Source organism: Sylvia atricapilla, chromosome 12 (assembly GCF_009819655.1).
Source record: "Sylvia atricapilla isolate bSylAtr1 chromosome 12, bSylAtr1.pri, whole genome shotgun sequence".
NCBI lineage: Eukaryota > Metazoa > Chordata > Aves > Passeriformes > Sylviidae > Sylvia > Sylvia atricapilla.
This window is the reverse complement of record NC_089151.1, coordinates 12513352-12527797: the sequence shown is the minus strand read 5'-3', so window position 1 is coordinate 12527797 and position 14446 is coordinate 12513352. Positions and strand designations below refer to the sequence as shown.

Here is a 14446-nt window from a genome sequence, read left to right as displayed (position 1 = left end):
GCTGAATCTTTCATGTCTTGGGGAGGTAAATTAATACAGTTATTCCTGATTTATAGACAATGCCATTGTGGTGCAGGTAGTATTTGTAACGGGAGCACAGGGCTGAAAGTACTCAGTGGACTATGTTCAACAGAGAATAATGACCCATGCTAGATAATGACATGCTAAGTGCAATATTTATGAGAAATAATTTACCAGATTGTTAAAATCAGTGTATGGGAGAGGCCTTAGAGATGAGGGGAATTACCAAGGTGGGCAAGCAAACGAGAATGTGCCTTCAATGCAGGAAGTCATAAAAAAGTGTTAGTTACAAAAGGGAGATGAAGCGTATTCCCTCATCTGTGCTGGAGTGATCATCACTTGTATTTCTTGCTCCCAGCAAAGCTGATTGCAAACCTTCTCCCTCCTGCCCACAGCAGCTGAACTCAGTGGGAACAGGACCAACCCACCATGCTCAGAAATGGCAAAGTGCCGTTTGGTGGGGCCCCAGCTGGAGGAGTAAAAACCTACACGCAGTGCCGGAAGTTGCACCCTTTAGATTGCATCTACTGAGAAGATATTTCTCTTCTTGGAAAGGAAGTTGCTTCCACATCAACAAGTAACGCCTGTGATTCTGTAGATTTTCAAGTGCTTTATTAATTGTATTTTCTGATTCTGACTTTTCACACAAAACAAGCTATGTTCAAAATAACCAACTCATAAATGATTATTTTCTTTCGAATTTCCTTCAAAAAACCTTAAGGTGCTCCTCAGGTACTCCTCATTTCTGTACAGCAGATGAAACATATTCCAACATAGATGTTAATGTCCCTTCGAACATAAAAGATACTTAATTTATTTTTTTTCCTATTAATACTTATGGAAGCCAAACAGGTAATTTCCAGTTCTCACTCTTTCAAGAGTTTGCCCTTTCATTGAATTCTTCTTGCGCTCACCGTACGTACTCCCGAACAGCAAGTTCTTTCAGGGTAAAAACCCGTATGGGATCTTTCTTTGTCTTCCACTCTTCCAGTTTTTCTTGCAAAGACAGAAAATCCTTGCCAAGTTCATACGCCAGAGTGATCATTGTATCTAACAGTGGGATGTAATACCTGTGGCTGGTGTGCACATGAAGGCGTGACAGAGCTTTTTCTCCATATTCAAAGGCACTTGCTGGGTTTTCCAGGTCCTTGTGGCACACCACGATGGCACAGAGAGTAGGGACAATTGCCACAGGGTTCCCTCTCGTCAGCCTTTCCTGCAGCCCAATGACTTCTAAAAGGATTTCCAAAGCTTTGGTGTACTGGCCACCCCGCAGGCAACCATATGCTTCCTGAAGCTCTGGCCTTGTTAAAAAGTCAATAAATTTTTTTGATCTTCTGATGTATTTCATAGAATATAAGAGTCTCAGGTAGTCCTTGAAGGCTAATTTTCTTTCATTGATTATTTCTTCTGTGAAGTTCCCTGTTAGAGTTTTTTTGGGAAAGGTTACATCTTCCATTTCTTCGCTAAATTCCTCCAGCAGATTTCTGTGCAGTTTCTCAAAATCTGAATAGCGCCGTTCAATTACAGACTTGTTGCTGTCAAAACTCCCTGTTTGCAAAATGATGATTTTATACATCTAAACGCAATCAAAGAGAAAAAATAAGCATGAGAAGGGACCGTTCCAGCCCCAGTGCAGTCACATTTTGTCTGATACTGTTATGAAAAGACTTTATGCTTGTTCAGTCCTCCAGCTGAAACACTCCTGCACCAATTTTCTGTGTGTAATCTCGTGTACTCCTGTGGCACTGCTGCTAAAAATGTTATTGTCTGGGATTATGGTGCATGCTCAGTGTAGACTTAAAAAATCTGCAGCCATCAAACTAAAAATTCCCACCTCCTGCTGTTCTGTACTTCTGTCACCAGACAGGCTTAGCACGTAAGTAAGTCATACATAAACAGGGCACTAAGAGATCCCATCCTGTAAGGTGCTGGAAAAGCAAACTAGCAGCAGACTGAAGCACATAAAAACACTTACAAGGCATTTCTGTAGTTGTACTTTGTTTATAATAGCCATGGCTGCTGCAATCAATCATTTTCAGTGAACTGAATGGATTTCCCAGACTTAATATTGAATGTAATCTATTTTACATCAGTCATAATATTCAGAAATGTTCTTTGTATAAGAAATTCCTAGGGATTTGGGGTGTTAGTAACGCTGTGAAAGAAGAGGGAGTATTTGGCAATTTATCTGGAGTGTGCAAAAATAAGATGGAGCAACTCCAAATCCTTTTTTTCCGATCTAAATCACTGCCCTGTATTCAAACTTACTTCACATTTAAATAATACAAACAAGTGACATTTCTACAACAATCTGCTATCCAAAGCCCTTCACTATCAGCTGACAGCTGTGCTGCCCCACATTGACAGTACTCAGGAGCATGTCTTCCTCAACTCTTCACCAAAAAGACCATAATAATTGTGGTATTAGGCACACAGCTGCAAACCAAAATTCTGTGCTGTGTTGTCCAAATAATCTCTTCTGGTTCTGATCCAAGCACAGTGATGCTGAGGAAGGGCCAATCCCTAATGTGTGTAAACCATGATAGCTCCATGGGGCCAGTTTAACTGTGTCACCAGACACCAGCTAAGGTTGGCTGGCCATAGATTGTTGATCTCTTGGGTGATGACCATGTTCACATTCGACTTTACCCTGTTCCATTGATTCACACAGGAGATGGAAGGGTTTTGCTCATGCCAGTTATTTTCTTTGCTGCTGTTGAAGGGTGCAAACCAGTACTCGCACTATGCCTGTCTGGTTTTCTTCCTTGTTTTCCCTTAAAGAGAAATTCTCTCTTTTAATCTTCATAAATGATCTTTACAAGCACTTCTTGAAAGGTTTCTAAATTTGAGCTGACTTCTCTGATCTCTTTTCATTTGTAAGCACTGTGACATTTTTCTATACTTTGTCCTGCTCCCTGCTGAAAAGTGTATATATGCCTGATGCATTCTAAAACAATCATAAGAGCAATCTTTTTAAGCTATCATTTTATCAAGGGCAGCAAAGTGAATAATTTACAAGTACTTGCTTTTTTTTATTTGTGGAGTGTGCATGAAAAAGGCAAGAAGTAGCACTTAATTAGACTGTCATTCTAATTGGCTCAATTTTGTTGTAATGTAAATCTTTTTGCCTAGGCTTGTGACTTATGACTAAGTTTAATTGCACATATGCTGAATGATATTCTTACTCTCTTGCAGTTGCACAAAACCAATTTTTAGCTATTCAGAAGCTGAATAGTCAGGAGTGTATACAAGAAAAGCAGTGACTAAGTGGGTGTGTCCAGCACGCAAACAAGATCTTAAGACAGTCTCCAAAATGTTTGCCTGCTTCAAATTTTACCAAACTGGATCACCCAGTGTCAGCAATGCTGGTTCTTGGCATTTTTCATCTACAGATCTCACTGACTGTAGCAAACAAGGAAATCATCCCTATCTGAATTTCACAGGAGTACTAAAAGGCATTTGCTCTAGATCAGGCCTTCTGAAGGCCAGGAGCAGAATCAGAAATAAAAGCTAAGTGTCAGTACTGTGAAAAAAGATACAAAACTCCAACCAACTTGGTTGTTCCCACTCCTCATAATCATGTTTCATCTTAAAAATATGACAGAAATATGCCATCTAAGGGAGCTCCAAGTGGGGAAGGGGAACAATCCCAAGTGATCTAGCTGGAAGATGTCTTAGACTTTGTCAACATCAAAGAATTCTGCACTTGTGCTAAGAGAAACCTCTGATGTGGAAGTTATACAAACGCACTGCAGCTGCTACAGCTGGCTAGCTCAGTGGAAGTGTAAATATACAAATATTTTTACATTTGTGTGAATTTCCTTAATGTTGACAAAACTCTGTGTTTTAAGGATACTCAAGATACTAATTTACTTGATAACACTTTTTCACTGCAGCAGGTTTTGTGAACTGACTGTCAGAGGGGTTTTTTTAGATGCAGATTCCACGAGCCAGGCCCATACAATCAGTGGGAACAGGTTCTGCTCAGTGTGACCATGGCTTGCAGAACTTGGCCCTCGGTGAGGCTTTCATGTAGTGAGTCCTGCTGTGTGCTGTGCAGACCCCTGTAGAGTGAATAAAAATTAATGATCTTCTTACGTATTCATTTCTTAGCTTACCACATATTTAGATAAATTGTGCTCTACAATTCTGGTTGATGGGATTTCAAAAAGAAGTTTGATTTGTTTGCACTGGCGTTTTTCATTCCTCCAATATTCCTGAAGCTCCTTAGTGGTCATTGAAGAGTTGGGACTTAGGGTAGCACTGGAATCTAAAACAAATATATTTAGTATTTCAGATTATATTTTTGCATTTGGAAAGAAGATTCCTATGTATTTGTTGTGAAAGGACAGACTAGATTTTCTGTTTCTGTAACAGCAAAACCTAAAGACCGATAAAATAAGTGATTTCACTGCTAATAGACAGGAGCAGATGCTTTGAAGAAAGCTATTAGGGTCTGAAATTTTGAAAGAAAACATATCACCTGCAGAATACAAAATTGTAGAGAACATACTGCCACAAAATATTGTATGTCAAGGTTGTAACCTCAGGCACAATCTAAGCAGATTTACTTCATCATCCCAAAAGCAGCCCTAAGAAACACTGACTGAGTCTTTTGAGTCAGATATTTCTCCAGGCTTCTTTGTTGCTAAATGGATGAGATAATACAATGCAGCTGCAAATTCAGACGTTTATTCAAAAACTGACCCTAGTGAAATATGGGGTTTGTGCAGTAATAAGAGAAAGCTGAGAAAACACGAATATTCTAACCTCAAAGTTGGATAACTAGCTCAGCTGAAGGAGGAATTCTCACATCCTCTTTTTTTTTTTTTTTTTTTGGTAGCTGAAATGATGGAACAATTCAGCTACAAATATTTTATATAGGTTCCTTCTTTCTCCTCTCTCTTTCCCCAGTCACATACACACACACAGACATATATATATTTATGTGTGTGCACATATAAAAATATGGGACAGCTGGTTGGAGTTTGCTTATAGAAGAATTTGATGTAGCATTTCAAAAAGGCAGTTTCTCTGTCTTTGAAATCTACTGACAATAGAGTTCATCAGGTAGCATACAGGCTAGCAAAGTGGATAAAAGAAATGGAATATTTGTCTCTCAGTGGCCACATTGGTCCCAGTTTCTAATCATGGATGTCTTTGTCCAGGCAGTCAGCTGAAGTCAGTCTGCAGGGTATCTAACATTCTGCCAGTGGAGGTGAAAGAGCACAATTGAAGGGTAAGAGAACAGCTTGATGCAGAAATAGACTTGTAAAGACACCACAGTACTCTTTCAGTGGCCCCACTTTTACATGTTCTTAATCATCTGACCATACAGTTTCAATTATCAAGGCCTTGGGGGTTTGGCTCAATCCCTACAAAGCATCTATTTCCTAGGAGAGGTGGTTTTTATGACATCCTTCCAGACTTAAAATCTTGATGAGATTATATATATATTTTGGGTTATACATAACATTCTATTTAATAACAGATGAGAGCAATCTTAGGCATGGTGAGCGTTCAGTGCTGCCTCCTTAAAGGCGTGTGAGAGCTGCCTGCTTGAGATTTGCTTCAGTTCGGTGTTCTTGCTGACATTGCCAAGAAGTTCAGATTTGGTGATGCACAGAAAGTGCACACCCAAGACCAGCCATCTGATGATCACGGCTTTCATTCCTGGTGAGTAAATGAAATCTGTGATACATTTTAGGCAGGAGGCATTTGAAAGGAAACCTTTGTGTGTGTGTGCGTATATACATACCAGGATGGGCATCAGTTTCACTATTGCTACAATATTACAAGTGTAATCAATGCTTATTTTCAGTGGAGTATAGCAGCACAACTTTGAACCACTGCTGCCATAAATAAACAAAGTTTTTAATGCAAAAGATTAATGGCATAAACAGCTAGATGAAAAATTAAATTAAAGGATAGCATCAACCTTGCATGTCATCTTTTTCTGGGTTTTCTTTTCTTGCTTGACATGAAATTTCAGCTTTGGGTTGATTTTCTTCTTCATCAGATGTACTTGCGGTAGAAGATGTAGTAATTCTGCTTACAGCTTCCAACAGTTCCCTCTCTCCTGTGCAGTGTGAATCTTGGTCCATTGCTTGCTATCACTGAAAGATTACAAAGCCCATGACATTTCTTAGTACCATGCCTTTAGGGGATCCAGATTGGTAATTTTTCATATTATTCATTTTTCTCTGAAAACTTAAATCAGTGCAACTTCATAAATACTGAAGTAATAAATAGAAATATCTGCATAGTGCAGAACCATCCCTATTACTGTTACCAGTGAAAGTGTTTGGATGTTTTTCTGGCAGCTTAAAATCAAACAAGAAAACCGTAACAAGTTATGTTGAATAAGATTAGATGGGGAATTCAGTTCTTACCTATGAGAAATTTGTCATGAACTTCAATGTGGGCAGATTTCTTCCTCCTTGTATTTTGCCCTGAAGCCTGCAAGTATGAACTCAGATGAACTAAAAATCTTTGAGATAATTAGTATAACCAGCAGCCTGGTTCTCTTACACTGCTAAAATTTACTCTTCTCAAGACTCAAAAACTTATTGTCTGTTCTGCAGGACAAAACAGAGTGATACTTAAAACAGTATAAAGTTTTTATCATATTTCATGGTTTTAGGTTTGCTCTAGAGACTTGACTTTGTACTGTGGAAACAAAACAACTGACTTTGACAATGGCTTGGTGGAAGGAGATCTGAGTTTTCTAATCACTGTACAGAAGTATTCTCCTTTACTTGTTCTTTTACCCTACACATACTGTGATATATTAATCTGTTCTGCTAGGACCACTATTTTACCATGTACTGACAAAATGCTTAACAGAATATAGTCCTACTCTACAGACCAGGTTGGCCATTCTGCTGCTTAAATATCTCCACATTTAAGGACCTTTTTTTTGTTTTGTTGGCTTTTTTTTTTAAACAAACAAAACCTACCTGTTACACCATTGTATTATAGGAGCAGTTGAAAAACTTCTAGGAACATCCTAACAATTTTGCCAAGGTGCTGTGTTCCCTTAGCATGAGTGAAGTGTTGCTCACAGTTCAGTCAACGAATGAAAACCAAACAACACAAAATTACAGTTTTACAAGAAACCCTGCTAAAATAATGCCCAAACAGTGGATATTAAGTAATAGGAGGGTTTAGGAGGGTAGTTGCTACATATCCTTTTGCCTCCATATTTCTACCACACAGTTACACAATGCTGGATACAGAGGTGAGGAAACTCCTTCAGCAGACTTATTGATTTTTGGCAAGCTGCAAGGTTATAAAAAGAAAAGAAATTACTTTCCCCACTGGAAATAATGGAAGTGCAAACCACCTTCCTCTAACAGAAACCTTTCCTTTGGCTGGCTTGCACAAGCAGGTATACAGATGCTGTCATCCTCCTTAATGAAAGCATCATGGAAGCCCTTGTTCCTGGAGTGAAAGTTCTCACTGGTCTTCAGTCCTCCTTATGATCTGCTTTTTGAACATGAAGAATAGCCACTAACTATTTCTTTAACTACTCAATCTTTTGAAAATCACAACAGTTTATCCCAAGAGTGTATATAGTAGATTAAATGAGGAATCTGAAAATGGCCAGATTTAAATGACAACTTTCTTTCTTGGTGATAAGTTAGGATAACTTCATAAGAAAAAATATATTTACGTTGAAAAAAAGTCTTCGTATGTGCATAGGTTTATATTCGTAAGTATAGATATGAATATATATATATATATATGTATACACATACATATAAAAATACATATGCATGCATACATACGTACATACATATACACACACTGTTTTAAAACATGGTTTACCGGGATACATAACACACTCGTAAACACAAGAATGCAGAAGTGGATGTAATGACACACAAGTCTTCTGCCTTGAATATAGGTACCTTGAACTGCACTTCATGCAGTTTCATTTTCACAGCTAAAACTCATCACAAGCTCTTTTAACTAAGTTACCACTTACTTTTCTGTATAAACCCCCCCTCCAAACCAGCACAACCCCCCTGCAACAAACGGCACGATGTTATCTTGGGCAGACGCTCATCCTGTTCCGTTTCGGGGTGAGCCCTGCTCCAGCTCACTCTCTGGGTTTTGGGCAGCACCGGCCCCGCAGCTCCCGGAGCACCCACCTGGGACTCGCGGCGTTCTGTCACTTGCGGCACATGTGAGCTCCGAGCCAGGCCCCGCACCGCCCGCCTCGCCTTCCCAAAGCGCAGAAAAAGATGTCTGTGCCTTCTTCTGGCGGGCACATTCTACCGTGTGTAACAAAAAGGAAGGAAGAAGGCTCGATGCAGTCACGCTTCCCCGTCCCATTGGCCCGATCGCGCATGAACCCTGCCGTGCCCCGGCCCCGCTCCGGGGCTCCGGACCCAGCGCCGGCGGCCCCGGCACCGCGGACACCGCGGCACTCGGTCCGTGCGCTCAGCACCGCCCGTGCCGGCTTCTCCGCATGGCGTGCTGAAGCCAAAAAACACTCCTAGCGAAAGGGAGATTAGGGGAGGAAGAGCTAAGTATGTAAAATGTACTTATGCGGAAAAATAATGCCCCTTGGGATGTCTTTAGAATACAGGCTGAACATCCAGTTTGGGAAAGAAAATGCACGTGGCATCACAACAAACAGCCTTGCTCTGTGTAAACTTGCACTTCTGACAGAAATCCTGGTTCTGCATAGTGCAGAACACATGATTAATTTCAAATATCTGCTCAATTAAAATTCAAACAGGAGCATTATTATATCTGACATGATTACTAAACTTGAGATGGGCTTATGAGTGTGCCTAAAATTAATCCTATATGTGCTCAAATTCATTGTTGAACTGAGGACAAAATGAAGAAGAACGATGTATTAATCCACATGTCCTTTGGCCCAGATGCTTCCTTTTGGAGCTCACTTCAGTTTGGAAATTAGCTTTAAACCACCAGGATAGCTATTTCTGGGGTAAATAATATGGACATTATCTTTTTCTGGTAAGGTAAGTTTCCCTTCTGCCAAAATTCAGTCACTGAAAAACCAAGCAATTTTAATGCAGCACAAATGTAGGAGGCAAGCATCCAAAGGACCACATGGATCCTGCCCCACACATTCCTTTAGAACAAACAATTTAAAATAATGTAAAACCAGGGCCATAAACTGGTAAGGCTTCTCTTCTGCTTTATTTGCAACGTAAAACAATGCCAACTTTAACTTGGACTTGGTCTAAATGTAGGAGTTTTGCCAAAATAGCTGTCAGAATGATGAAAAATCCCTTGCATGCAGCTACAGCCACACTGGCAAAAGCCCTGGAGTAAATGCTGTTATATTGGCAGAGTCCATCGGCCACTTTAGCATATTCCATGAGAAAAGTGATTTAAGTTACACCCGAAAAGAAATCTGTGCTTGCCAATTCAGCTCTAAGGTGTAGCTATACCAGCCAACTCTTTTAAGTGTAGACAAGGCATGGATTTCTGGCACTACTCTCATTCCTTTAAAGCTAGATTTATGGGTTTGGTTACAATTGTGAGCAAAAACCAAGGGGGATTTCAGTGTATTTCACTCATGCTGACAGTTTACAGATGTATCTAAACTTTGAATTCGGATTCAGCTAATTTATGTGTTGCCAAAAAGCAATGTATTATTTTGTGATGCTTACTGCTATTGTCTTGCTCTTGGTAAAGTGAAAAGAAAAAAAAAAAAGAAGTACATTTTTCAGTATATTAAGTGACCTCTACTTTCAATTATTTCAGAATAAGTAAATTCTAGTAAAATTAACCTAGATGATTAAAAGAAATGAAATGTGTTATTATATTTACAAATCAGGGGTGTTCCACAAGACTTCTGCCTGCCTCAGTAGAGTCAGCTATTATGGTCACAGCTGGTTCCTGAGGGTTTCCTCATGCCCAGGAGCTGTGACATCCACAGCAGGTTTGGCAGGCTGCTAGTCCTCATCCTGCTCCCAGGAGCTCAGGTTTGGTCCAAACAGCACCTCACCCTTCACTGGGACCCAGTGCTGGTAGTCTGGCAGCATTTTACTTTTCTAAGTGTCTACTTGATCAGCACATGCAAAACACACTGCAGTACACAGTGTTGTTTGCTAGCAGAATGCATAACTATTATTTCTTTTTATATTCTCAGCTATGCTTCCAACAGTCAAATATTACATAAAAGTTAGGCAGTAGAAAATAAAATTTTCCCAATGGCAGCAAGGCATTCTGAGAGATGGGCAAGCACACTTACACCATCAATTTACCTTAATACTCATAAAACTGTGGTAAATTTTAATGGAAAAACATTTTCTGTTGTTGTCAGGGATGGAAAAGGGATCCTGATGCAGTGGCTCACTCTGGGTTTGTATTCTGTGAAAGCACTGACTTTGTCAGACATAAAGAGCACGGTGTTAAAATGCACCTACCAAAGGATATGGGAAAAGTGTGCTCTGCAATAATGCAGGAGTGAGGCATGGTTAAAATCATAACAGTGCAGTGCATAAAAAGTGGTTGCCATATGAGTTATGTCCTCCATACTCATTTAAGATGAAATGACTCATTTTAAGAAGAATGACCGGAGTGTTTATGCCCAAAACTTGGTGCCCAGCCAAGAGATGAGCCAACATTGTGATGCCATGTAAAAGATGCCTGCCACTACTGAAAGGCTGAGTGCTTTTGATAGTTAAGGAACCAAAAGGGACTGCTGCCCCAATGTCAAGCATTCTGCCTTGGTTTATACCCCTATCTGGGCAGTTCCCATTTTCCCAGTTTTACACAAATTGACGGATACAATATTTAACTATAGACTACAAAGCTGGTATCAGCTGGAAAACTGGGAGCTAAACCAACCTAATATGTGAACTGCATTTTTTTGGCAGATTTTATTGGCATTTTATCATAGGCAGACCAAGGTCTTATTATTGTTAAAGAACGTGGCTGTAATAGCCCTACTACAAAATAATCTTCAGCTTATGTCCTAAGAAGTGAAGCTTCAGGCAACCTCACAGCCTCTGTTGCTTTTCCATCTCAAGGCCCGAACTCTTTAGCTAAACATGATTTATTTTGCTAAATCGTGCATTAGAACAGTAGATTATGACAAAAAGCCCTAAACAAACAAGGGGAGGCAGAAATACCTGACATATTTATCCAAGTCCCTTTTTATCACATAACTAATATTTAGAAAATGCAGTCTTTGATGCTTCTACAAGAACCTTTCCTCTCTGTTTTTTTAATGCAGCTGGATAAATACCAACCATTTCCATGTTTGAATTACCAGAAAAAAAATCATCTGTTTTGATGAATATTTTGCACTTTTGGGGCAATGCTGTGATAAATGAATACCATACTCCTATCCTGGCACAGCACAAAATTCTGCTCCATGCTATGTTATAATATGTAATTGCACAGTGTTGTGTCAGTTGGAAGTGGAATTTGTTTACCATACCTCATTATTACAAGACATGTCTCTCTTAACAAGACTGTGGTTTAAAGAAATCATTCGCTGTTTAATGCCAAATGTCTCGTGCTGGTGTTACTGACAGGGTTTTCAACATAAAAGAGACGTAGCAGGCCCATTGTACACTGCCAAAGTCCTGTTATCACTTTACAACTCCTTTATACTTCTGAAGGAGTATGAAGGAGCTTTAGAGTAAACAGCAGCCTTGGCCTGCCTTTCATCTGTGGTCTGTCAGTGACATGGAGCTGTGTGCAAGCCCAGTGGGTCAATAGGATATTAACTTGGGTTAAATGTCACAAGCACTGCTCTGTCTGCCGAATGACAGGCTTTGTGAATGGGCCATGTTGGTCATTTCTCCTGCTGAATTCATAGAGGGTTGAAGCGCATAATTACATGCAATACAGAATACTTTTAAATACTTGATTGTGAGTTATTAGGGACACTACATGTAGTCATTCCTATCAAGCAGTTTGATATTTTATGCTCATAATGTGTCTGTACTCTTTTTTTCTCACATATAATTATGGTCTACTTTGGCTAATACTTACGGTCATGTTCCACATGTGATTTTTTTATACCCCAAATGTAAACATGATGAAATTTGGGATAACAGGATTTACAGCAGACACGTTAATGCAGTTTGCAGTAGCATAAAAGGCAGCTCCACAAGCAGAGGCTGCAGCAGCTGTGTGTAGATAGATAGCCACCTTGAGGATCAGCAGAGCATGACTTGGGGTTACTGTATGCTCTTCTGCAAAATGTGGAAGGCATAAATCCTAGTATATTGTTTAGTGTAGTATATTTTCAATGGTATTTATTGTTTAAAAATTAAATGTGACTTTGAAATGCTATTTTTCTTTTAAGGAACTAGGTGGAATGATTAGTGTGACCATTCATTCCATAGTAGATAGAATTGTTTCCTCAGGTGTTCCCAAAAGACTCCTGCTGGTGTCTGTGTCCTTTCCATCTTGCACATGCCCACACAAATAAAACCCCTTGTTCTGCCTTCCCATCTTCCTAGCAAAAGCCTTTGTTATAAGTATTGGTGAATTAATTCGTGTTTTATAGAAATATACTGTATCAAATAATTCTACTTCCACAAAATAAAAGTGATGGTGAAACTACAAGCCGCTCCCAGGAATAGGGGGAGCCACCCACCTGCAACACCAGGAGATGGGTCCTCACCTGAGATGAGATTATCAACGACCCGGTGATCAACACCTGACTGGGATCTTATCTACATCGGACTGGGTGGGCATGCCAATGCCGGGTTCACGTAAATGTAATCAGAAGCCTCAGCCCTGCCCGGAAATCCATTCACGGGACCGGCAAACGAAGAGAAAAGAAATATGAATATGAAACACCAACGGAATGGACAATGGAATGAGGCAATCTCCCCTGTTTAATACAAGAAAACCTGTATAAAGGTGGGCCCTGCAAAGGCAGACTGTGTGAACGGGGAGGGATACAGCACGCTGCTGATTTGAGGTTCACTCAGCATCGATCCTGGGCTCGATGCTGTCCATTCATTGTGGCTTTTTCCAATATTCCTACTTCGCAATATTTTCTAATAAAATGGCATATTGATGAAATTAGGCTGATCATTTATTACAGCCTTGGTAGTGACTCACAGTGCTTTAGAGCTTAGAAATGGGCAGTGATTTGGGGCTGCATTGGGTCTGCTCACTGACTGTCTCTGCATCCTGGAGAGCTATAGGGAACAGGATTGACTGGGACAGCCTTTAGCTGGTGTTGAACTGCACGTTACTAAATTACATAAAAACATACATTAAGGGAATGCTACTGATGCTAAGAAAGCAAGGAAGTGTTTATTTATGTGCCGATATTACTGTAACCTCCTGAGATAAGAGAATCAAATGCTGTATCCTTAAAAAATGCTTCTTTGTAGGAAGTCCACTTCTACAAGTGCAAAACTTTAGAAATACTTTAAAATGAGATTTAAAACACTAGTTTAAAATACTACATGAATAAAAACAAATCTTCTCTAAAATGTGTTTTTTTAAATGCTGAATGTGTGAATGGAGTCTTTAAAACCAACTGTCGTGTCGAGAAACTCCCTTCTATTTCAGAGTACATTGTCTCATTCATAATTTAAGCAAAGCTCACTACCTATAAACAGCAGTGGACAATGTGGAACAATGGAAGTTGCTAAGCGGATAGAACAGAGCAGCACTCAGATGACAGGAGCAATCAAAAGTAGGTCGGTTAAAGAGGAACTACATTTGGCTTTTATTACATGAAATACTCAGTAAAAATATTTCATTTCTTGCGAGTAAAAATATTTCAGAAGCGCTCCTGTCTCCTCCCAAGCGCAGCCGGGCCTGTCGTTACTCCCGCCGGGAGCTGTGCCCCCTGCCCGGGGAGGTTCGTGACGGCACCGCGATGTCTCCGCTGCCTCCTGAGGAGCGCCCGTGCCGCCCCCACGGGCTGCGGGCACCGGGGCAAGGACCAGCGACTCCGGCTCCGCGCCCGGCGCTGGACGCGGGCTGGCTCGGGGCGGGGCGGCCGCGAGCAGCGGAGCGCTCAGGCCCCGGAGCCCTCAGACCCCCGAGCCCTCAGATCGCGGAGCCCTCAGGCCCCGGAGCCCTCAGACCCCGGAGCCCTCAGACCCCTGAGCCCTCAGATCGCGGAGCCCTCAGGCCCCGGAGCCCTCAGACCCCCGAGCCCTCAGACCCCCGAGCCCTCAGACCCCCGAGCCCTCAGACACCGGAGCCCTCAGACCCCGGAGCCCTCAGACCCCCGAGCCCTCAGGCCCCGGAGCCCTCAGACCCCCGAGCCCTCAGACCCCGGAGCCCTCAGACCCCCGAGCCCTCAGGCCCCGGAGCCCTCAGACCCCCGAGCCCTCAGACCCCGGAGCCCTCAGGTCCCGGAGCCCACAGACCCCGGAGCCCGCAGACCCCGGAGCCCTCAGGTCCCGGAGCCCTCACACCCCGTAGCCCTCAGGCAGCGCAAAGC

The 14446-nt window shown here is 41.4% G+C and overlaps 1 protein-coding gene across 2 annotated transcripts; it reads right to left on the bottom strand.

The window, feature by feature from the left end:
* Positions 1-611: 611 nt before the first annotated feature.
* On the bottom strand, positions 612-8313 carry SNX20 (sorting nexin 20). Of its 2 annotated transcripts, XM_066327876.1 has the most exons (5): positions 8181-8299; positions 6417-7305; positions 5963-6140; positions 4143-4294; positions 612-1600 (listed from the first exon to the last, which is right to left on the bottom strand). In XM_066327876.1, the coding sequence occupies exons 3-5, from the start codon at positions 6126-6128 to the stop codon at positions 932-934; spliced, it is 987 nt and encodes a 328-aa protein (XP_066183973.1). In that variant the 5' UTR covers positions 6129-6140; positions 6417-7305; positions 8181-8299; the 3' UTR covers positions 612-931. The 2 variants fall into 2 exon arrangements, with proteins under 2 accessions (XP_066183973.1, XP_066183972.1); XM_066327875.1 differs by lacking the exon at positions 6417-7305 and having other exon boundaries at positions 8181-8313.
* Positions 8314-14446: the final 6133 nt, after the last annotated feature.

What these genes read in the sequence shown, in the direction of transcription:
- SNX20 (XM_066327875.1), bottom strand. Translation starts at nt 6,128, where the DNA reads ATGGACCAAGATTCACACTGCACAGGAGAGAGGGAACTGTTGGAAGCT. An exon ending in AGAAAAAGATGACATGCAAG is followed by an intron (nt 4,295 to 5,962) that starts GTTGATGCTATC and finishes TATTTGTTTTAG; the next exon opens with ATTCCAGTGCTACCCTAAGT. An exon ending in ACAATTTATCTAAATATGTG is followed by an intron (nt 1,601 to 4,142) that starts GTAAGCTAAGAA and finishes GATTGCGTTTAG; the next exon opens with ATGTATAAAATCATCATTTT.